Source organism: Melanerpes formicivorus, unplaced genomic scaffold, assembly GCF_026170545.1.
Source record: "Melanerpes formicivorus ecotype bairdi unplaced genomic scaffold, bMelFor1.0.p_v2 SCAF_1, whole genome shotgun sequence".
Taxonomy (NCBI): domain Eukaryota; kingdom Metazoa; phylum Chordata; class Aves; order Piciformes; family Picidae; genus Melanerpes; species Melanerpes formicivorus.
The window spans coordinates 57300532-57325871 of NW_027142353.1; the positions used below are offsets into that span (position 1 = coordinate 57300532).

At 44.7% G+C, this 25340-nt stretch overlaps 1 protein-coding gene across 2 annotated transcripts in view; it reads left to right on the forward strand.

The window, feature by feature from the left end:
• Nucleotides 1-728: 728 nt before the first annotated feature.
• ARHGAP20 (Rho GTPase activating protein 20) overlaps nucleotides 729-25340 on the forward strand; it is a 76021-nt gene continuing 51409 nt past the window's right edge. For both annotated transcript variants that reach the window (XM_068144503.1, XM_068144513.1), the window contains exons 1-2: nucleotides 729-827; nucleotides 12128-12213. In XM_068144503.1, the coding sequence (XP_068000604.1) occupies nucleotides 729-827; nucleotides 12128-12213 (185 nt within the window). The remainder of the gene's footprint in view (nucleotides 828-12127; nucleotides 12214-25340) is intronic.

Below are 25340 nucleotides of genomic sequence, written 5' to 3' on the forward strand. Positions count from 1 at the left end.
AGCACCACCTCAGCCTTCTCCGGATTGCCCCAGCACACTTAGAGCCTGTGCTGTCATGGCCACTTTCACCTTCTGCCAGGGACACCAGTACCTATATCTGCACCCAACCTGCTGCTGGCTCCTCAAATGGGGACCATCCCGGGAGGGGTCTGGAGAGGGCCACGAGTTGTGCCGACCTGCCTTCTGCAGGGAGGTGGTAGGGGAGGGTAATCCTGGCGCAGCGCAACACCCGCCTCAGTCCTGGGATCACGCAACACTCTGCCAACATCTGAAACCCGGCAACGCCCACCCCAGCCGCGGAACCCCACAACACCCACGCCGCGCCCCGGGGCCCCGCTGCACCCCGCCAGCACACAGCCCGTGCCCGTGCCCACGCCCCCGCCCCCGCCCCGCCGGTCCCGCTGCGAGCGCCCCGCCTCCCCACCGCAGCAGCGCGCGCAGGCGCGGGACGAGGCCGCGCGCCCCCTCCCCAGCACCAGCGCACTCTCCCCAGCCCCTGACTCGCGGTGGCGGCGCACGCGCGTGGCGTGTTTTCCCCGCCCGCTCCCACGGAGCGGGGCGCGGACCTGCTGGGGGGGCGTGGCCTCGCAAGCGGAGCTCCTGTCCTAGGCGTGTCCCCGGGTGGAGGCGTGGCCGCAGGGGGAGTGGCGCGGCGCGGCGCGCCCTGTCCATGGTGCGGGCGGCGGCGCGGGTGTCCCCGCGGCGGCAGGGCGGCGGCGTGGGGCTGCATGGACGTGATGTCCCCGCAACAGGAGCACCTCGGGCCGAGCCGCTCGTCCTCGGTGAGCGGCGAGGGCAGGGGCTTCGTCGCCGTCGATAGCAAGAAGGTGAGGCTCCCCTCCCTGGAGACCCCGCGGGAAGAAGCCCCCCAACCCCCGGAGCCCCCCGCGGAGCAGCGCTTTCCCACCGGACACCTCACAGTTCCATCGCTCTGGGTCCTGCGCCGTCGCCTCCGGGGCAGCTGGCCGGGGAGGAGCTGCCGGGGGAGCTGGGGCTGGGGATGTCCGCGGGAAAGGGTCGCCCCGGGGAGTCGGGGATGCGGCGATGCCCGGTGGAACTCACGGGGCTGTGCCGAGTGGATAACCCAGGGACCTAAAGGGAGTTTTTGCACGGATATCTCGGGAGCAAAGGGAGGCTGCTGTCTGGATGTCCGGGGTAGGTAAGGAGCACTGCAGGGTAGGTGTCCCGGGAAGCTAGGGAAGGGTTTGCTGGGTGGTGGTCGGTGGAGCCAAGGGGCTCTGCTGCTTGGATTTCCCGGCGAAATGGGGAGGTTTGCTGCATGAATCCGTTGCGGAGATCAGGGGGGTTGCTGCATGGATGTCCTGGGGAGACCTAAAGAGGCGCTTTGCTGGATGGATGTCTGAAGGTTTTGCTGGATGGATATCAGAGAGAGCTGGGGGGGGAGGTTTGCAAAACGATTATCCGGGCGCGCTGAGAGGGATCTGCTGCATGTGTGTCTGTGGGGAGCAAGGGAAGGGTTTGCTGGAGCTGAGGGGCTTTGCTGGTTTCTCTGGCACGTGCTTTGAACAAGAGCAATGTAAGAGCAGCTTCCCAAAGAAGCACCTTGCGCTGGCTAGGTATATCACAATCAAAGAGCGTTGTTGCATCTTCAAAATTGGTTGTAAAATCTGTTTCATGTATCGAATTGCTTTGCAGCATCTGACACGATCAAGTGCAAGATGCTCACTTTTGTGTATAGCCAAGTACATTTCCCTGCTTTATATTTAGCTGTAACAAATGAGCTGCAATAACCACATTCTTCCCACTGTGTAAAACAGGAACTCTTTTTTCCCCTTTTTTTTCTCTTTTTCTTTTTTTTTTTCCCCTTTGGCTTTTCAAGTGCTGTAGTGCTTTTCTATCCAAAGTAATGCTGGTACCTTCCTACCTTATTAATTTTGCCTCACAATGACATTTAAATCTATGCATTGCCTTGTCTTTAGAGGTTCACAGTGTTGACTGCCAAATAGGCTGGCAGGATTAGAATGACTGGCCAGGTTATGGTGTGCTTTACTTAACATCTGTCTGCTTGGTGACATGAATTTAGGATGTACTGGTGGCTGAGTTTGTGTCCAGTCTTGCCGCTGGTTAGGGCTTTGCTGACCATGGCACAGTGGTGTGGAAAGGAGCCCTGGTCCCTCTCTTCCTCCCTAAGTGTCTCTTCAGACTGGGGAGCAATGCTTTTCATTTCTATAGGATGTGTCTGTGTGTACTGTGTCCCCACTAAGGCATGTACTGCTTCAGCCTGACTGCAGCCCTGGGGACCTCATCTCATGGCAGGTGCTGCCAATGGTGAAATGGTTGCCTGGAGAGTGTTCGGCCAAGATTTCTATCACACTTTGCTGCAGTTAATACCTGATCAGTTTCTGAAGAGAGAGTGTGATATACCAACATGAAGTGGTGGAGTACCTTCTGCTGCCTAGCTGGACAAAATGATGGAGTAGGTTCTCACCCTGAGTACTGTGATCTAACTTGAGATGGCTGAAAGTATGGCTGAGGTATTTTTTTATCATTTCCTTCATTCTTGCTGAAGACAAAGTACCACATACCTTCCAACCTGCCAGAGCTATGATGCTCAAGTACTATGAAGATGAAGAGTATTTTCTTACAAGTTTTAATTAATGATTCAGCATTCTGAAGACAAATATTAATGGTAGCACTTGTGTTTCCTATTCCTGCTCCAAAGAGCCCACAGTTGAAGGAACACAGACCTTGCTTTGCCAGTGCTGACAAGGGAGCAAGGATATTATATTTTACAGATCTTGGTAGTCCTGTTGGAATTCCTCAGTGTGGAGGCACATGCCCGTGGCTTGGACAGCAGCACTGTGTGCTAGGTTAGGAACTGGCTGGAGGGCCATACCCAGAGAGTGGTGGTGAATGGTGCCACATCCAGCTGGCGGCCAGTCACTAGTGGTGTCCCGCAGGGATCAGTTCTGGGTCCCATCCTGTTCAATATCTTTATTGATGATCTGGATGAGGGGATTGAATCAGTCATCAGTAAATTTGCAGATGACACCAAGTTGGGAGCAGATGTTGATTAGTTAGAGGGTAGAAGGGCTCTCCAGACGGACCTTGACTGGCTGGACAGATGGGCAGAGTCCAACAGGATGGCATTCAACAAGTCCAAGGGCCAGGTGCTGCACTTTGGTCACAACAACCCCATGCAGAGCTACAGTCTGGGATCAGAGTGGCTGGAGAGCAACCAAACAGAAAGGGACCTGGGTGTACTGATTGACAGCCAGCTGAACATGAGCCAGCAGTGTACCCAGGTGGCCAAGAAGGCCAATGACATCCCTGCCTGCATCAAGAATAGTGTGGTCAGCAGGAGCAGGGAAGTCATTGTACCCCTGTACTCCACACTGATTAGGCCACACCTTGAGTCTTGTGTCCAGTTCTGGGCCCCTTAATTTAAGAAGGATATTGAGACTCTCGAAGATGTCCAGAGAAGGGCAACAAATTTGGTGAGGGGTTTGGAGCACAGGCCCTATGAGGAGAGGCTGAAGGAGCTGGGATTGTTTAGCCTGGAGAAGAGGAGGCTCAGAGGAGACCTCATTGCTCTCTACAACTACCTGAAAGGTGGTTGTAGCCAGCCAGGAGGGGGTTGGTCTCTTCTCCCAGGCAACCAGCACCAGAACAAGAGAACAGAGTCTTAAGCTGCATGAGGGGAAGTTTGGGCTCGAGGTGAGGAGAAAGTTCTTCACAGAGAGAGTTGTTAGCCATTGGAATGGTCTGCCCAGGGAGGTGGTGGAGTCACCGTCCTTGGAGGTGTTCAAGAGGGGATTGGATGTGGCACTTGGTGCTGTGGTTTGGTAGTCATAAGGTGTTGGGTGACAGGTTGGACTTGATGATTTTTGAGGTCTTTTCCAACCTTATTGAATCTATGATTCTATGATTCTATGCAGCAGGGGTCCAGATAGAAATCCTCCTGCAGAGAAGCAGCTTGAGACCCTGGCTTGGCCATGCAGCATATGGCAGCTTTTCACACCACCCACTGTCAGCATAGACAGCAACCAACATCCAGCCAAGCACTTAACTGCTTGTCCACAGTAGTGGTGCTCCCTTGAGATGTGCCATCGCTATGTGCCTGTCTGGGGAAGAAGATGCCTACCTTTATGCATGTACAACAATGCTCTAGTTGTAATGTTGCCTGGATATCAGTGACAGTTCATATATATATATTTATATATATTTTGCTACTTGAGTCCTATGGACTCTGTATACACCTCTGTTTTGTCTTCCAGTCCTTGCCAAAGCATTGTATTTTTTCACAATACAGACATTCTTCTTTACTGTTGGGGAGATTAGATGGCTTGTGTTGGTTAAATGGAAAAATATGTTGGCAAGAAGTCAGCTTTGGTACTGGTGACACAGCATGTCAAGTTCAACAATTTTGTTTCACATATGCACTTAACATAAATCACTCTCTGGCACAAATACCCCCAGATAGGGGATGCTGACCACTGAGCCTTCCTTCCGTTTTATTATCGTGACTATACCTTTCTCAGACAAAACGTATTTAGCTGAGATTTACTACATTGTTCTGTGGTTGTCTGAACTCCTACTTTATCTTCTCCTTGGCTAAAGGATCACATGCTTGATCATATCAAAGGACCAAGAGACAGAAATTGTGTAGGAATTCTCTATGTATTTTGTGTGACCGTTTAAACTAATTTCCTGGAAACCGAGTTCCTTTCATTTTCTTGGCATGCGGAGTGATCTGAACTGCTAACCTACCTCACAGACACTGGGAGGTTCTCTCTATTTAATGCTTACAAGGCACTGAAGACACCCTGCTAAAAGGTGACATTGAAATGCAGTGTTTCAGTTAATGCTTTTTGGAAGGTCTGGACCAGATTCCTTCCAAGGCTGGACTTCTTGGAGTCACTGGACTATGTGTAGCTGACCTACAGAGAAATTTTGTCCTGACTGCTTAGTTCAGTAACCAATACCAGTAAATTGATGCAACTCTGAAGTGGATTGAAGTAACATGAGTAAGGGTGATTATACTGATGGAGCTTATTTCTACAAATTTATCAAAACAAACAATGCAGCAGAGACATCTTTTATGCCAGTGTAACTGTGTCAGCAGTAGCAGCTGTCGTCATTTGATTGTATTTATAACTTCCTGGTGCTTTACCTCACTCTTCTTAGTGGGCTGGATTCCAACCCTGAATATTTTACACAAGGCAATGTAACTCTCAGGATTTTTTTGCTGCCTCCTTGAAGATTTCAAGTAACTACTTATAATGCTTCAGAGGCTTGGCAATTTTTAATATTTACTCATGCAATGTGTGCAAAAACAATTAACCATTTTTGCACAGTAAGCGAAATAGTATTTCTGCTTCGAGGCTTGAAATATGGTATCCCATCGCTATAAAAATGCATTTCTTTGTGATTCCCATCACAAATGCAGCAACCATTTATTAGCATGGAAAGGAGACTTAAAGTGTTCCCCAGTTGTGTAATAAATGGATACAATTCAAACGTTGGAAGAGTAAAGGTAGTCATACATAACCTTCATCCCTTTACTGGTTGTCTTACTCCACAAAGATTAATTGTGTGTTTGCTCTTATGTATATGGTTTTTAACATAAAGCTCCTTAAGCAAAGATTTCTTCTTCCTCTCTGTCCTGTTGACTATGATCCTGGCTGAGGGTCTGGTGTTTTGCTTCCCAAACCACACCTATTAGCGCTGGGAATCTTGGCTCTTCAGGAACAGTTCTGTCACTGTTCAGTAAGGTGATGTGCAGTTCCTGTCATCCCACAGACAAGTCCTGTAGAAATTCTACCTCTGAGGAGTACTGAAAATGCCCCTATTTTATTGAAATCATCCACATAGTTGCTCTTTAAGTTGAAATCACCTTGGCAGGCTGTGCTGGCTTATGATAACTTACTGTTGTGATGTACCTCCTAGTGCTGCTTTAACTATGAGCTAGCATTAGCAATGCTTCCTCTGTCTGTCCCCAAGAGAAACTGGAAATTGTACATGAAGCAATGTGTTCTAGTTCTTGAGTTTCCTAATCTTGCTTTGTTGTGGGATTCTTTTATCATCCCTCTTGGTGGCAACAGCAAAAAGAGGGACTTGGCAGATTGTGTGAGATCTAATACCCAAGAACTGTATATATCAGATTGTCACCTGTTTACTTAATGCTACTTGAAGTATCCATGTGGAGTGGGGAGAATCTCCTCTCTCTGTCACCTGTAAGCTGCTTCTGAGAAAGCCTTGCTGTGCAGACACTGGGGGAGAATTGTGTCCATGTGTTAACCTTCCTGCTTTATGTCAGCTTTCATCAAAACCGCCACAGAGTTGCTAGTATGAGCACTGTGGGTGCAGTGCAGCTGACAGTAGGACTCAGGCAACATATTCAATGCTCCTTTCTTCCACATATTTAATAGTCTTCCACATCTCCATCTTTTGATGTAGATGGGTGAGATCTTTTTTTAAGACATCCATATCAGTGGTGTGAAAGATTTGTAGCTTTTGGGAGGTAATTGGTAAAATACCTTTTGCTCCCAGTTTCAATCATCCATTTCTCTGCCTACTCTGAGATGGCCTCCAAGTATCTGTCTTTGCTGTGCTGCTCTTCCATGGTAATGTGCTTTTGCATCCACTCTATTGATAGCTTTTTCCTCTTGGGCCCCTGCAATTGTTTTCTCCTTGATTATCTATCCAAAAATGGCTTTCTTTTTAGGTAAGTCCTTATAAGTAAAAGTATTCTGCCAGCATAAACAAAAGCACATAGTTTTGTCACCTGCTCAGCCTTATAGTAAATGGGCTCTCTGTGGGACCTAGACAACTCTGCTGCCTGAGCCAGCAGTTCAAAAGCAGTCATCTTCTCACCCTGTTTATAAGGGCTCAGGAATGTTACAGGTCAGTATAGGGCCATTTTTTTGCTTTACCAAAGTATGAGATTCTTGTTATTTGTGGTATTTTTAGACAACCATATCCTGTAAGTCTAGCAAATACTGGGTTATAGCATGTAGGAAAAAATTATATTTGCCTCTCCTAAGTAGCTCAGTCATACAGGGGAAAGAGAAATGCCTAGTGGTCCTGGAAAATTAACTGCTAGGTGCTGAGGGTTTTTTTTTTTTGATTGTTAGGCAGTTAGTTGAACTTTGCCTTACAGTTTTTGCTAAATGATTCTGTTCTCTGCTTTGGTTCATGTCTGGCTAAACCGGAAGTGTGTGCCACAGGAAGGTTTTGTTGCTCAGAAAAGAAAGAGAGTTTGCGTGGGGAAAATGCCCCACTAGGGTTAGGGTTAACTGAAATGATTTCAAATAGTAGACTTTGTTAAAGCCAGACTTCCTTTCATTAGAAAAATAAGGCAGTGTAAGGGAGTGCTTAGGCACTTGAGTGCAATCCTCAGCTCATGGTATCAGCACATCTGAGTGTTGTCCCTGTCACCCAGTTAAATGACCCAGGCAGATGTCCCAGCCTTGACCCACTTCTGGAGCTGGGAGCCTGAAATCCTTTCATCTCTAGGGAGGCTTTTGCAGGGGTGTCTGCACATTGGTAAGGAGGCATTTGTGCTGTGTTCACCTGTCAGTCAGGAAAGTAATGTATTTTTCTACTGTTCCTTATACGAATCTCTTAAATAGACATCAAGTAATTTCATCTTTTCATCCTGAGCTCAAACTACTTTGTGAGAAGACAATTGTTCCCCATGTTACTGAGCTCCCAAATTTGTCTTTTCCCTGTCCTTTGTCAGACAGCAGGGAGAGGGTTGATCTGATTAATTCCATTTTCTTGGTTGCCTTAGTTTTTTTTTAGCAGTCAGTAGAGGAAAACAGTACTTCTAGGACAAGATGAACTATGTGCTAAATGTATCCTTTTCTCTCAGTTGACTACAAAAGGAACAGAGAGATAATGGCTCAGGTGTGCAAGTCTGAGGTTGGGTGAGAGAAACCCTCCTGCGTGTCTCTGACCATCTTATCAGTCAGGCACCATGAGCAGTGTGCTCTAGGGAATCACAGCACACAGCCCCTGCATTAGGCTGCCTGCTTCGACCTCCTACACCTTTGCAGCGGGATATCAACTTACTGTGTGGATCTTCTCTTCTCTAGATACTTGAAAATATTATAAATGTTGTATATCTGCTACTTACTTGGCATCACAAAAGAAATAGTAAATACCACTTCTTTTTTTCCCCCCACATACTCTTTATTTAATTCATGCTCTGCCATTTTCTTTCTAAGCTTGATCTAGAGAAGTGACATACCCACAGTTGGAGAGAGCGCTTTATCTTCAGTTCCATTTTGTTTTGGAGGATGTCATGCAGGTGCTGTTCTGTGTTACCTTTTCCACAGAATGGGGATTATGATGATAATTTGGCAATATACTAAGTTCCATAAGTTCCATAATTCCATGCCATTGCAACTGTGGGAAAAAAATTAATTGAATTCTGGCAGTTAGCAATAGATATTTTTTTTTCCTCCAGCCAATTGCTTGTGAGATACTTGTGAAAGTTTTACTGCAGTCCATAGGGATTCTGATTCCTGAGGAGAGACAGCATATTTTCAAAGATGCTTTACGAGGTTACTGTCCTCAGCATGGTGGGCTGATCTGCTCATAAACCACCTACAATCACAGTTTACAAAACAGTGATTCAGAGTGTAGGTCTGATCATTATCTGCTGTAAATTCATTCTTTTGAAAGCTATAGCCTTATGTCTGTTTATAACAGATGAGAAATTAGCCAAATACTAAAGTGTACCACCAGTCCAACAACTGAAAAGGCAAAAGGTTTTGTTTCTGTTAAAAAAGGAGTCAAGACAACCACCCCCAAAAATGCTGAAAGTATGAAGTTAAACCTGAATCAGAGGGGAGATGGGCAAGAACTGAAGCTTTTGAATATGAGGAAGGCAAAAATCACTCCAGTTGGTCCTGACTGATACAAGATTATGATCTTTGCACCTGGCACACTGTAAACATTCATTATGGATACTGATTTTATGATAGATTTCACAGGGGTGTGACTCAGAAAGCAAATATGAGGATTTCTCTTTGTTGACCCCTGTAATATTTACATGAAAAAAATGGGAGGTTACGATGTGGGACACGTATTGAGAAATTCTTCTCTGTGTCCCACGCTTAGATAATTGGTCACTGCATCTCCTTTTGCTCCCAAACATCTGTTTTCACTACAGCTGTCCAGGATGCATCTCCTTTTCTCTCCACTGCCAGGGTGACATTTCTGCACATGTAAATGCAGAGTGAAACTGAGGAGACCAAGCATCTGGGTCCAGCTTAGCCAAAAATTGTTTTGTCCTCTTTGTTCTCAAAGTAAATCAGTTCCAATTATCATGAGGGTCATGTATTTTCTCTTCCTGAACTCTACACATAGCAAAAAAACCTCAAACCGCCAACAAACACGTTTATATTTGTAGTTAATTTCTCTGTGTAATGTTTGCATACAGCTGACCTGACTCTTTGCACTTCTACTCTGAAAAATTGCCTTTTCCAAATATTAATGGGCATCCATCTAGAATAAACCAGGTTGGAAGAGACCTTCAAGATCATCGCGTCCAACCCATCAACCAATCCAACCCACCTAAATAACTAAACCATGGCACCAAGCACCCCATCAAGTCTCCTCCTGAACACCTCCAATGATGGTGACTCCACCACCTCCCCAGGCAGCCCATTCCAATGGGCAATCACTCTCTCTGTAAGAGAGATCATCGGTGATCTTTTTATGCTTTAAGGCTCTTTTTTTATAAGCTTTGCTTAATAACTTAGGTCTGTATTAAGGAGCTGCCTGTAGAGGCTGTGGAATGTCATCCTTCGAGTCAATACAGATCTGGACTGAAGGCAGTCTGGAGCATCGTACTTGAAAGGATCCTGTTTTCAGCAGGTCCACAGAGACTGAACCGAAAACCTCCTGGTGTCCCCTCCAACTTGAATTTTTCTATGACTCTCTGCCAGTCATTTGAGCTCCTGTTAAAGTTGTCATAGTCTTAATCTTTACCTTGGTCCTCAGATATTTAAGTCGACTGGAATCTCACTGCCACAGGCACTATTCAATGTTGTTAAACCAAGCATGAAAAAATTTGCCATGGCTGAGATTATAAAGTGCTGCATTTTTTTTAGTTGCTTCCTTATCAGACCTGAGAAACCAAAGGATTTAAGATCTCTTTGAAAACATAATCAAACCTCCACTGCGTTCACAGGAGCTGAGATGCTCTACTTCTAGCCACCCCCTAAAGCCACCTGCCTAATAATTATACTTGCAGTAAATTTCCAATTGGTAGTGGATGCCTTATATAAACTCCTACAAAAAAAAATGCTGGTTGGAGGAAATCTGTGACTTGTCTTCTGTAGGATGTTAGACTGCATTGTTACACAGGTCTATTTTTGCTTTCATGTTTGTAGATACGCTGCTTTTTAGAATGCTCAAAAAACTTCACAGATTTGCTAGAAGTGAGACAACTGATCTCTTTCACTAGAAAAATTTAGCATAGCTGGGTTTTTTTCCCCTCAAAACTAGCAAAAGCAGGCTTTTATTTCTGATCAGGCAGAAGACAGCTAAATGCTCCCAGGCTTAATTTATCAGTCTTGAGAAGCTTATTGTTTTAAGAAAGAAAGAGGGAGGAAGGGATAATTTTTAAAGGTGAATTGACAGGTGAATTTGTAACAGTTGCTGTGCAATAGCTGTAACTAAGTATCTGACAAAACAATCATGCTCTCCCTAAATAAGAGAGGAATCAAACAAATGACACAAGAAATGCACTGTGATGAGTAAAAGAAATGCACTTCTCTAAAGCACGTAGTACTGTAGAATGCCCTTTCACTGAGGGGAGCACACTGTGCATCTGCCCAAACAAAACATGTGCCATGTCCAGCACATACATTGGCAGAAGAATCAGATGTTCCCTAACATATCCACTCCTGGTAGTCAGTGGATATTTTTAGTATAAAGGAAAAAAAGTCTTGCTTTGCCATTAGCTGAGAACAGAGACTTCATGACTGTCAAAGGTTCACTTGTCTGACTGCTCTCAGCAGTTACCAGGCTGGTTTAAGGGACTGCTCCAGCATTGGATACTTTCCTGTCAGGGTTTCGTTTCAGGAGGAGTTCATCTGCAGTGCTTTTGTTCACCAGTTTGTTCTGAAAAAATATTTGAGCTAAAAAAGGTAACAACCACCCTTCTGGTGGAGGGTCAGTGAGAGGAGAGGTCATGCACCTTGGCAGCAGGCTGCGCAACCGGTTCTAAAGAACAGCTCCAAAGTTAAGGCCAGGACTCCTGAGTCCTGCTTCTGGCTGTAGGTGGGAGAGGTTACAGTGATGAATACACTTGTGTTCAGGGAAATAGTTGACAATTTCTACCTTCAGGGAAAACAGTCCTGTTTGTTTTTTTTTTTAATGGTAATATTCAACTTCAATCAGTGGGAATCCATGCTCCCTTGCTAGCTACTGTCATTTTCATCTCTTCCCTATGCTTTGTCATTTTGTTGGTTGGTTGGTTGGGTTTTGTTTCCTGCTGCATTCTCTGTCTTTGAGTGTCTCTTTCTGCCCATTCACTTCCTAGTTCTGTGCTTAGAACTGTCCTTCCTCACTTTCATGTTTTGTCCCATACGCAGTCAGGAATGAAACAAATGTCATTTTTGACTCTTGAGGGACAAGATGTAATGCTCCAACTAGATTAGCAGGGAAGGAAAATGCCTTCATTTCTGAAGATCTGTAAAAAAACAGGTATCCCAGTCTAGCATGTACAGTTAAGTGGGCAAATCTAAAGCTTAATTTATTGTAAATGTCAGACCTGACACAGAAGTATATGAAGCATTTGAAATTTGAACCACTGTCTGATTATTTGATACATGTAAAGTACAATAGATTACTAGGGGGCAAAAAGTGATTGAGAACAAACTGCAGGTATTTATTTCCTGTGTGCAGGTATCTGTGCGTAGACCTGAATTATCAACTTTTCTTTATCACTGGCTTTCTGATTGTGCTTCTGTTTTTCTCAGGATGTCATACTTTACAACTGTTTTCTTCCTCCAGGGTTTCTGAGGGCAATAACTCAGCCTTTTTTCCTGTGGTCTGAAATTGGAGTCCGGCTGTGACGGGTCTGTGTCATGCAGTTATTGTTCAGAATTTCACTTACTATTTCATTCTGTTTTCTCTTTTCAATCAGAAAATGAAGAGTTTGGCCCAAAGACGCCAGTCTGCACCATCTTTGATCTTTGTCAAAGCACTTAACAGATCTAGATCAGTCTCAAGGTGAGTCAATGTGTTTTTCTGTCTATACTGTTCTGCCGTTTCTCAGTCTTAAACTTGAAATATTGTTGAGCTATTGTCCATACCAGGTTGTAAAACACAATTCAGGCTGCTGTGTAGCTGTGCAGCTATAAAGGCTGCTGAAAGATGTGATAGACCCAGCCCAGACACTGTCTGATCTGCTAGAGGGGGTTTCCCCAGTGGTAACACACTAATCTGTCTACACCCAAATGGGCAAGCAGAGCTGCTCTGCAGGTTTCACTTGAATTTAAGAAGAAACTTCTTTACTTTGAGGGTAATGGAGCACTGGAACAGGCTGCCCAGAGAGGCCCAGAGAGGCCCAGAGAGGCAGAGGTTGTGTAGTCTCTCCTCCTCTGGAGACTTTCAAAACACACCTGAATATGTTCCTGTGTAACCTGATCTAGGCATACCTATATTAGCAAGGGGGCTGGACTAGCTGATCTCTGGAGGTCCCTTCCAACCTCTACCATTCTGTGATTCTATGATTCAATTAGCAATCAGACATGCAGCATTTGGGCTGCTCAGTTCTAATTAATTTGTGGCTAGTTGTGATTGCCTGCTGTGGAAGATGGCATGGACAGAAGATGATGAATGTTTCCTACTTTTTGCCTTGTACACTTATGTGATGACGTGCATAACTTAGGACTGGTTGTTGAGGAGCTGTAGAGTTTAATTTGAGCTAAGTTTCTGTCATGAACTGCTGCATGGTACAAACTCTCTGTGGCTCTGTAAGCACCTTCTGGTTTAGGACAATGCTGTGGGCCAGGCTCTAATGGTCATAGCCTTCTCTCACCCGGCATTAGCCACTTGTGAGGCTGTGTATGTGGGTGTGTGTTGGTGTGAAGCATTCAGCACTTTTTCTCATCTTCTGCCAGCTGTTCCCTCCCTACCCCAACCTAAAGCTACCATAGAAATGGGAGTTTCTATGGAGCTAGTCTTCTGGCAGCCCCAGCCCTGACCTGCCATTTGAACCACTCCACATATATAACTTTTGTCTTCCTGCCCTACAGTTCATTAGACTTTAAACTCACACAACTTAAGTGTTTATCGAGAAGCGAACCATCTGGTAGGCTGTTGATGCTTCCAGCTGAGCGGAGCTCTTTATGAAGAAACATTATTGAGGGAAATTAAGATACTGCTTTGTAAGGAATACTTTTTCCGACTCTGTGGTGTGTTAAAAAAAATCAGTATGTGAATTTTGGCATTTTCTGTGTGTTTAATCTAACCAATGCCTGATTTCGTATTTGTCGCCATGCAGAATCCTACAGCATTTCAGAAACCCGTGAAAGTGTTCTGTGAAAAGATCAGAGTTTCAAAATAGGAAAGGAAAATGAGTTGAAACTGCTTGCAGGTCTTTTTGCTGGCTGTGACATAAAAGAGGAAACTTAGAAATGAATTCCTAAAGGCATTTGCACCTTTTTGTGTAGTCTAGTGGCATGAGCCTAGGACTGAGAGCCAGTAGCACGTGTTCTGGTTCTGTCTGTAAAGTTTCTTCTGTGGCCTCTCTTTGACTTTGTTTCCAGGTGTTTGGAGTAAGCTGAATGGGTATTTTGTAATCACTTCATGAGAATACTGAAATAGTTTAGTTTGTCTGTACTACTGTATTTATTCTTCACTTACTGTTATTTCTTCATTAGATTTGTAGCTAGGTTCATAATTATGATACCACCTTTTAGGCATCGATGACACATTTGTAACTGAGGTTGTGAAATTAGAGATGAACTATGACTATGGGGGAATAGCAATAAGTGCAGAGTACAGAGGATGAGAGATGTGACCTCTCAGCCCTTGGGCTTCAGGGTTTCCTGCTCCATCAGCCACAACAACCCCATGCAGAGCTACAGGCTGGGGTCAGAGTGGCTGGAGAGCGGCCAGGCAGAGAGGGACCTGGGGGTGCTGGTTGATGGCAGGCTGAACATGAGCCTGCAGTGTGCCCAGGCAGCCAAGAGGGCCAATGGCATCCTGGCCTGCATCAGGAACAGTGTGGCCAGCAGGAGCAGGGAGGTCATTCTGCCCCTGTACACTGCACTGGTTAGGCTGCACCTAAGTCTGAGGACCCTGGAGCCAGAGCAGGTGATACTGTAGATTCAGTGTCTATCAGTTGGAAGGTAACACTTTGGATGGTGTTAATTATTGTTCACAGAAGCAGTAATTCTCACCTGTGCCTGACTTCCTTGTCTGTGCAAAATGCATTCCTTTTCATCACCAAACTGATGGATGAGTCTGAACTTCCTACTTGGTCTCTCATGTGAATGCTTAACTCTTGTGAAGCACTTTCTCTTAAGACAAGCTGAAGAGCCACAAAACGACTTCTCATGTGTTTTAATCTTCTCCAAATGTATTATCTCAGGCCTGTCTCAGCTCTTAGTTCCTTTTCTTGTAGACACAGCCAGCCTGTAAAATCCATTATTCTCCTCTGGCAGTGAACCTTAATACCGGGACTCCATAACACTTACTTGTTAATGGTTGATTAATGACTTGTAGATAATAAAGCTCCTATCTGAAGTTAGCAAACATCTGTGAGGGATTTATACGAATCCTCTCACCTCAGCAGCTGGCTCACCTCAATATTGCTTGAAATTAATGAACAAGTGCAAAGTTTAAAAGGGCAGGAAATACTTAGAAACACAAGTCAGCTTGTACTATTATACTGCTTTATATATCAGGTGTCTGGTTTATATACAGGGCACTTTCATAAGATGTGGTGGCACCCACTTTGGACAAACTTACTGTAGGGCATTTTAGAGTTTATTAATTATATTGATTCAAAGAAACCATTGTGACATCTGGAGATGACTACTAGCATTCAGAGGGTTATGGTTTTATAATGGTAGCATGTTTGTGGTTGTGATGGCACAAGGACGTGAGGTAAGATAATCTAACTGGAAAAAGCAGATGTTTGTTTGTCTCCTGTGTCCAGTTCCGGACACCTCAGTTTAGGAAAGATGTTGACTTGATGGAATGTGTCCAGAGAAGGGCAACAAAGTTGGTGAGGGGTTTGGAACACAAGCCCTATGAGGAGAGGCTGAGGGAGCTGGGGTTGCTTAGCTTGGAGAAGAGGAGGCTCAGGGGAGACCTTATTGCTCTCCACAACTACCTGAAAGGAGGTTGTAGACAGGCAGAGCCTGGTCTCTTCTCCCAGGCAACCAGCACCAGAACAAGAGGACACAGTCTCAAGCTGCACCAAGGGAAGTTTAGACTGGATGTTAGGAAGAGAGAGTGATTGCTCATTGGAATGTGCTGCCCAGGGAAGCGGTGGAGTCACCATCACTGGAAGTGTTTAGGCGGAGACTTGATGGGGTGCTTGGTTGCATGGTTTAGTTGATTAGATGGTGTTGGATGATGGGTCGGACACGATGATCTTGATGGTCTCTTCCAACCTGGTCTGGTCTGGTCTGGTCTGGTCTATTCTATTCTATTCTATTCTATTCTATTCTATTCTATTCTATTCTATTCTATTTCTTCAGTCCTAAAAGAGAAGCACATATGAAAGTCTTGTGAGCTTACAAGTTTGTCTTCTTTTTCTGCAGACATATCCTTTGGTTTAATGAAAATGAAACCTTCCTTATAAATCTTGCCTTGCCATGTCAGTTGTATAAAGTGAGTTAAAAGACACTTAGCCTACAGAAGAATGTATGACACAGGGGTGCACAGATGTAGTCTCTGCCTCATTTGACTGTAACTGCAGAGGAACATAGTAAATAGTACAGATATTATAGTGGAATTTGGGCCCTTGCTTCCAAGGACATGAAAATATGCAGACTATTCATTGCATCCTTCTTTCTTCTCTTCCATTTTTTTTCTGTACAGCTTCTCTTTCCTCACAAAATAGTGATAAATAGCCATGTAATGACTCTTTCACATGATCAGATGTCCTCTTTGGAAACACTCTGGGCAAAGTTATTCTAGACATGCATTGTAAAAGTAAGCTTTTGATATTTTTCTTGGCCGATACTGAAATGCAGGGAAATAAGTTTGATTGTTAATTCCATTAATGCGTATGGAATCAGCAAAGGATTCAAGTTAGTTATATTTGGCCCTGGACCTGTTCCACAGTTGTAATTTTGCCCTTACATTTTCCTGATGTCCTTTAATGAAAACTGCACAACTTACTTAATGATACACTTCAGTGCAACACAAATTATAGGCTTGAGACAGAAATATCTGTCTTGTAATCTCAAAATAATTGATACAGAATAATACAGGCTCGTTTGAAGCCAGATTTTCAGCCTTTTGTTCTGTTGTCCCACAAAACAATTTTCACATGTGACAAAGCCCAAGCTACCAAGTTTCTGCTCTGCACTGCTGGACTTCTGCTCACCATCTCAGATTTTTCACAGACAGCCAAATTCTGTGCTGCAGTCGCTGGCAGCTTCCACTTTCCTAATGCCTATCTCATCAGATTTTTGAAAGTGATATTTTTACATGCTGAAACTTATTAATATAATTTCACAGTTTCTGACTCTCTGTGACCATTTATAGATATGTGTGTCTGCACACTAAAGGTGTTAAAATATCGGGAATGAAGCTGCTCTTTATTGCAGTGTGAAGCATGTTTATGATGTTATTTTGGTGAAAGCTAGAGCTGGGGCTGTTTCAAAAAGGAATTAAGCACAAGTTTTAAAAGGTTTTATAAACAAACCTTTAAAGAGCCCAAAAAGAAAATACCTAAAAAGTCACCCCCACCCAATTTTATGATGTGACTTTTATGACTGAAGAAATTAAAGGTAAAACCTGAGGATTTAATGAGTTTCCAAGGTGTTTTTCTCCCCCTCTCTTTTGTATGTGAAACACTGTTACGCCATTCACAGAGAGGCTGCTCTTCCTTCTCCCAGTGCACATACAGTAAGTGATTCTGGCATGTTATCTTGCAAGGGTCCCATGCCAAATGCTAAATATCCCAGATAATGAAGATCATATGTGTAATCTAGTAATACATTCCACTTGGCACTAGTCAAATACAGAGTGTTCCCAAAGTCTTGGACATTGTGTTTTCAGGGTTTTAGTCAGAAGATACATGGATGATCCAAGCTATGTGACTAGATGAAGGCTAAAATAATGACTTTTAATAAATGTAAATTGCCAGAAGGCCTTAACTGTCTGTTTTTCATAGGGAAGATGAGTATTTGGTGTTTCAGGCAAATCCAATTGTGAGAATAAAAGTTCATTGAGAGTAACTAACTTGTTAAGTAGGTATTTCGGTTGTAATCATTTTGCTCATTCTTCAGTTGTTTCCATGGTAGCAAATAATTTTGCCTAGCAAAATAATCTCTACAAGGCACATTTGGTTGGTGAGGCTCAGCAGCTCAGTACAGTACTGGGGGATCAAGATGGAGTGCCTGTCACCCCGTCGTGCCCTGCAACCATTTTACTGATTGTTGCAGCATGAGGCCTTTATGGACGGATATGCCCTTAGCCATTACAGTGGAGGCAAATATTGTCCTCAGGCAGCCTCTGGGTTCTACACACTGACCACAAAAACTCCATGCAGTGCTACAGGCTGGGGTCAGAGTGGCTGGAGAGCGGCCAGGCAGAAAAGGACCTGGGGGTACTGGTTGATAGTAGGCTGAACATGAGCCAGCAGTGTGCCTAGGTGGCCAAGAAGGCCAATGGCATCCTGGTCTGGATCAGGAACAGTGTGGCCAGCAGGAGCAGGGAGGTCATTCTGCCCCTGTAGTCAGCACTACTTAGGCCACACCTTGAGTCCTGTGTCCAGTTCTGGGCCCCTCAGTTTAGGAAGGATGTTGACTTGCTGGAGCATGTCCAGAGAAGGGCAACAAAGCTGGTGAGGGGTTTGGAGCACAAGCCCTATGAGGAGTGGCTGAAGTGGGGTTGCTTAGCCTGGAGAAGAGGAGGCTCAGAGGAGACCTTATTGCTGTCTCCAACTACCTGAACAGAGGTTGTAGCCAGGTGGGGGTTGGTGTCTTCTCCCAGGCAACCAGCACCAGAACAAGAGGACACAGTCTCAAGCTGCACCAGGGGAGGTTTAGGCTGGATGTTAGGAAGAAGTTCTTCACAGAAAGAGTGATTGGCCATTGGAATGTGCTGCCCAGGGAGGTGGTGGAGTCACCATCACTGGAGGTGTTTAGGAAGAGACTGGATGGGGTGCTTGCACACCACCAACTGTGCTGGTGTCAGGGGCAGATTGGCTCAAGACCAGGACAGGAGGTGGCATGGCCAGATGCTGTCCCAGTGTGCTTCTGTTTCAAATGCAAGTGTTGTAGTTTGGGTGGGAGATGGTTCCCTTACAGGCTGCAAAAGAGAGGTAGCGGGAGAAGATAATGGCGTAACAAGTCACTTTGAATCTGGTGCTATGTGCTGCAGGAGAATATTTACAGTGTCTGAGGCAGAAGCAGCTGTCAGGCAAGCCAAGGCCTTGGCTAAGGGTTAGTCACTGATGTGGCATTCACTCAACATCCCATGGCTTGTGAGAGGCCTACTCAGGTGGCAAGGGGACAGGTAGCTAATGCTAGGCATGCACATGCACACCTCAAGCCTTCCCCTCTGCCCTCAGCCCCACACGGTGTTGTTGCAAGAGATGAGGGCTCTTAAACGCCTTCATTCACCCTTACGAAGAAGCATGCCATGGAAGGAAGTCCTTGCAAGGCATTCTTTCTGAAGCCACAGCACGTGTGGGTTTTTGGGAAGCACAAGGACTGTCACTATTGTCAGAGCGGTTGCCCAAGGCGAAAATCAAAATGACAGCACCTTGGGAACAGCCCTGTGTTGTCTACTCCTTATTCTAACCATCCTTTATCTGGGACACTCTAATACACTCAAGAGTGCAGAAGACTTATTTTGTGAAAGAAAGGAAGAATACAGGCAAAATCCCACAAACCAGAGTTTCTCAATGTGAGGGATTAACTTATCTTATCTTTTTTCAGCGCTTGTTCCATAAAGCTTCAGCTGCAGGAGTCATGTGGTTATAAAACTCACAGTTCTAATTGTCAAGATGGAGGGAAAATCCTGTTCCTAAGGACTCGGTCAGCGAAGCAAGTGCAAAGTTGTTTAATCCTGGGTTTAATTCTTAAATTTAATTCAGCTTTGAATGTTGTGATCAGGGTTTTTTTCAGAGATTTTCCATTTCATGAAAAATTGTGAGTTTGTGCTTAATCTGAATGAGCAGAAATCTCTGTATGAGAAATTTCCCAGGTTTCTTCCTTCAGTGTGTCATGTGTGGAAAAATAGTGTGTGTTTTTTTTAAAGACACTGTATGGTATCAAATTGCTCTTCCTTTTTAATGGAACTGCATGCAATTCACAGTGTCACAGTATCACAGTATAACTAAGGTTGGAAGAGACCTCGAGGATCATCGAGTCCAAGCTATCAACGCAGACCTCATGACTAGACCATGGCACCAAGTGCTGCATCCAATCTCCTCTTGAACTCCTCCAGGGATGGTGACTCCACCACCTCCCTGGGCAGCACATTCCAATGACGAACAACTCTCTCGGTGAAGAACTTTCTCCTCACCTCGAGTCTAAACCTCCCCTGGCGCAGCTTGAGACTGTGTCCCCTTGTTCTGGTGCTGGTTGCCTGGGAGAGGAGACCAACCCCTTCCAGGCTACAACCACCTTTCAGGTAGTTGTAGAGGGCAATGAGGTCACCCCTGAGCCTCCTCTTCTCCAGGCTAAACAATCCCAGCTCCCTCAGCCTCTCCTCATAGGGCTGTGCTCGAGGCCTCTCCCCAGCCTTTCTTTAAGACAATTAAACCAACTTGTGACAGTATTGCACAAGTTCCAACCCAAACCATTCTATGATTATGTGAGTCTACCAAGTTGTTATTTTTTTATATTATTTCTAATTCATGCTTGATTTGAGCTAATTATGACACTGGAGTATTGTTTCCTTGAACCATGTGCTTGAACGCAGAAGTTATTTTTATGTAGTAATAGCTGGGGATAAAATTTTATTAACTGTTAACAAGGAACAAAGTGAACTTTCTGAGGCCTCAAATGGCCTTTTTTTACTCAGAGATTTGCATTCCTGTCCCCCTGCTGTGTTTTTTTTTTCCTGTTTTGTTTTGTGTGTGAGCGTGTGTGAGTGTGTGTGCATATGTTTGTTTTTGATAAACCCCATCAGTTCTTCATTTCTGACATACAAACTGGCTTACAGCGATGTTTGTACATCTGGAGAATGAAATGAGCTGCAGCTCTCTGAGATATGCTGTCCTTTTAATAAAAAGGACTAGAGGTAACAAGAGGGAAAGCTTGGAACCAGGGCTTTGGAGGGATTGGAGTTTAAATGGGGGATTAATTTTACAATAAATGACTAATAGTTTAACACTGGCGCTTTAAGCTGATTCCCCTTAGGACAGATTTGTGACAGTTCTAAGATGAAGGCGGCAAGGGGGCACTGCTTATTGGGGTGAGTGCAGGGCTCTGCTTGTCCAGATTTCTTGCTGTCCACATGTGGTTTTGGCTGTAGCTCATTTTGGGGGCTTTTTGGATTAGGCTTTGAGGAATGGCAGAATGCAGCTGTTGTCCAGTCATGGCGTATCCCCGAGTTTTAGACAATAAAATCTCTGCCAAATGACAGTCTGGCCAAGCAGTTTGGGCAGCAGCATACCTGAGGAAATCACAGACCAACTCGATCAGACTGCTATGTGACCATTTATCTTGTGTAAATAAGCAGAAAGCCTCTAATGATGTGCAGGCTGATGTGCAGCCTCTGGTGCTCTCACCTCTGGCAACAGCCAGCACAAAATACACATTGAACTCTCTGCCTAACTCATACAGCATTGGTTATCCTAGTCCAGTTGCTTCCTCGTGGTGTGCAAAACTGCTGGTGAAGGAGGTTTTAATCACACTATAGGAATAGCAGTCTGTCTTTAGATTTCTTCTGTGCCCATGTCTTAAGGGGCTATATCAAATGAAGGACAATAGGCATCAAGGGCAAGACATGGGAATAATTTCAGTACCTGAATATAAACCCACAACTTCATAAACATCATTTCAGTAGCTTCCTGACCTCCTGAGTCCCTTTGTTCTTTAGTGATTCTCCTACTGAACAGATTGCTCCCTAAACATCTAGAGTTGTGCTTATGCACATCCCAGTAAAGCATGACTGTTGGCAGCACTGAACAGGTTTGTGTCTGTCCTAGTTTCTGATGGAATAAAGTTAATTTGCTTCCTGGTAGCTGGTATAGTACTGTGCTTTGACTTTAGGATGAGAATAAAGACTGCTTTGTGAAAGGCTCCTGAGAAGCTCCATCCACTAGTCCACAAACCCTGTTTCACCTACCTGGGCAAGAGCAATACCCTCACAAAAACAGTTGCAAATGTTGCTCTCTCTTAAACTTCTGTCTGATTCCAGTTTTCTGAAGTGTTTTAAACAATTATTTAGAGCAGTGGTTTTCAAGTATGCAATATCAGGGCTGAAGTGGGAAGGAGTCTGTCTCATTGGGCATTTTGTCAGGGAGAGATCATGTTTCATAGTTTCATAGTTTCATTCAGGGTTGGAAGGGACCACAAGGATCATCTAGTTCCAACCCCCCTGCCATGGGCAGGGACACCCCACACTAGATCAGGCTGGACAGAGCCTCATCCAGCCTGCTCTTAAACACCCCCAGGGACGGGGCCTCGACCACCTCCCTGGACAACCCATTCCAGGGTTTCACCACTCTCATGGTGAAGAACCTCCTCCTCACATCCAGCCTGAATCTCCCCACCTCCAGCTTCACTCCATTCCCCCTAGTCCTATCACTACCTGAGATCCTGAGAAGTCCTTCCCCTGCCTTCCTGTAGGCCCCCTTCAGATACTTCAGATACGTCGTAACCAAGGTTTGTGCCATCTAGCAAGCTTGGCGTAAGCTATGGTAGGTGTTTCTAAGCTGCTTCTTAGGAAGGTCTCCACAGACCACCACTGCTCTTTGACCTTGAAATCAGCATGCTTTCAACAGAATTTAATCATGAGGTTCCGCGTTTTGCCTACTTACGCAATCCATCTTCTGCTTCCTGGAAGAGTGATGTAACTACTAAAGCAGGGGGTGTTTGGGGTGAGTGAAGACTTTCCTTCTCTCTCCTACAGCTGAAGCTGGCCCATTGTGCAGAAGGACATGTAATATTCCTGGGACGAAATCCCTTTTATTCACAGGAGTGATCTTGGCTCTGCAGATAAATAGTAGAAGCACTTGAGAGGGAAAAGACCAACAGCTGTTCCCAGGATTATTTTTGCATGTCACGTTCTGACACATCCAGGTTCAGCCTGTGCTATTTTCTACCTGAAAGTGGCTGTAAGAATTGAGATGAGTGTGCTGATTCAGATCCTTGTGCACTCTATTGGGAGACCATGCACTGAACACTGACTGCATTCAATAGGACTAGGTATCTAAGTACACCTTGGGTGTGTCCTAGGTCTTCATGGCAGGATTGTTTAGAAAATGCAAAGAATGTTAAAGACCTTTACCTGAATGAATAAGCAGAGCTGAAGTGCTTTCACCCATCTTCCTTTCCAACTGCATGTTCTCACAATAAAAACATCTGATATTTTGTCACACATTTGGTCTCTGAGCCCCTTGGACTAAGCAACCTCACACTCGTTCCCCTCACTTTTGTTGTCCAAGAGCAGGACAGGTTTTCCAGTAGGTGGTGTGTCAAGTTTCTGCAAGGAGGACACTAATCAGACATGGGCAAGCTCTTCTGGTATATTAAAAGTGCAAATAAATGTGGGAATGTCATTGTGTGAAAGGCTCTTGTGTTTCCTCTTCTCCAGGCTGCAGGTAAAGGGTCTGTGCCTGCTTCTCCATCACCATCAGTTGCAGAGATGTTTGGAATCCTCTAACAGCTTTTGCCCTCAGCTCAGATCACTGGTGGAATAGAAACCTCTGACTAACCTGCCTGAGTAGCTATGTGAAAATCTCATTGACTATGTAGGCAGTTAATTGTAGGAGAGCAAACAGGTGCATGTGGCTGCAGCTACTTTGTCTGTTGGCTGTTCATAAGGAATCTGGGTCATTACACTTACAGTAGCCGACAGCGGCAGGCATATCAAGTAATCTCTTCCCTGTAATAGGATAATTCCTGTGCTGTAGTACTAGTATCAAAATATGGTTTAAAGCCCTTGAGGCAAGCCAAAGCCAGCTTTGTTTCTGTTACAGCTGGGACAGGTACAGCGAAGTCACAATCCCTTCTTCCCTGTGGTATCCATATCAGTTGTCTCTCACAGGGAAAGGATCCTTAAAAACTCAAGCCAATACAAGGACTGGCCAGATCCTTCCTTCATATCTGCAGTGGAGTTTTGTGGAGTTCGCTCCACAGTCTCCCATAGTTGTGGGGATAGAACCAAGGACAAACAGGGAGGATAAAGTGTGGTGAAGGGGCTTATCTTTTAAAGGCAGTACTTGCAGCTATTTATAGGCCACCTTCTCTGTGATTACTTTGTTTATAATCAGCAAGTTTTCTCCTGCAAAAGGGCAATCAGGGAATAGTGGCTGGTGGCTTCCAGGTTTGCTTTATCTGGCCGCATATTTGAAGTCTTGCACTGTGTTTATTGAATGCATTTGCCTTCCTGAAAACCTGTTGTCACCCAACTGCAGACTCTATGCAGGTAACATGAGCTGTGGAAGGGAAGAGCCTGAGTTACTCATTAAAGAATGGGAAAATTGGGGCTAAAGTGGAATGACTGTTGAGCAAGAAACGTTGAGAGATCTCGAGCAGGCCCCTTGGTATTACCTGATAACTGAGTGATGTGACTGACAGTCAATAAAGCTAGGCAGCCACCTAGAAAATGCTGTTTCCCTGTTAAAAGGGACACAAAAGTGCCTTATTCTCACCCATGTAATATGTAGGTGCAGACCATAAGGTAGGCAGATGCATGGAGGCTCACTAACAGCCATGCATGACCTGTTTTGCAAAGGTCTGCAACATGTCCTGGCTATTTTTGGTAGTCCAGAATTCCTGGCTATTACATGACCTGCCCTGAACTCTTGCAATACAGTTTGCAAGAAGATACCTGAAACCTCATTTTGAAGGAAAGGTTAGTTTTGTCCTTGAGGCAACACAAAATCAATGGAATTGAGCTAGGCTTTAAAATTACCTTGCTGTGATTAAGTGGGATTAAATGGCCCAATTGTGATTACCGCTTCCCCCCCCAAAATTAAGGAAGGGCAGAAACCTTATCCCTTCAGACTACTAAAATAATATTGGATCCGCCTAGAGGGACAAGGGTGAAACTGAGTTCCCAGAGTGCTCTCTAGTATGCTTCAGTGGAATGGGTGAGAAGGAGCTAGAGTGGAATTGATGAAGGTAGGTGGAGCCTCCAGACTTTTTGCAGGCCACAGAAAGCTCCTGAAAGCCCAGACAATCACGGTGCAGGACTGCAGTGCTGGGTCATTCAGTTCTGGCCTTTTTTCCCCCTCTCTCTCTTTTTTTTTTCTTCCTGGTGGTTTTTTTTTCCCCCTTCTAATCAGCAAAATCTTTCTTTAGCTAGACAATGCCTGTAATGGCATTTCTCTGGTGCAACTCAAGGTGATGCTGCTATGTCACTCAGTAAAAAACAAGTGGGAAGTGCTGTGGGGAACAGAGGATCAATTCTTCCAAAGTTCAGAAAAGGTTTTGTTGATTTCTGCACGTGAACATGTCCTCCCTCAAACCTCTCCCCTGGACCAAAACACTTTGAATTTGTTGATTGTTAGCAGAACTGTATATAGCAGGACTGGAGGACACCCACACTGCAAGAGCTTTTCAACACGATTTAAGTAACATGCGCTAAATTCCTTACCGGTAGAAACAGGCAAAATATCACCAAAGCGTGTGGTGCTAATTGATACCAATAAGGAGTTTTGCCCCTGTGCTAGATTTTCAGAGTAAACACCTTGCAGCTGTTTGTTAAAAATACAACAAAAAACCTTGGAAGCAAACCAAACCACAAGTGTGTTTCCTGTCTCCAGCCACCATACTGTAGTACATATTTGCTCTGCAGCGAATATTGTCCTTTTGGCTATGTAGAAATTACTTAAGTGCAGCTTGGTTTTAGTTATGCTGCCAAGCTTCCATCCTGAAATGTGTGAGGACTTTTTTTTTTCAATGATGCATTTTTACCCTATGGCCATGTGATATTTTACTGCAAGTCTTAATAGTTTACTGATTTTTGGAAGACTACAGAAAAAT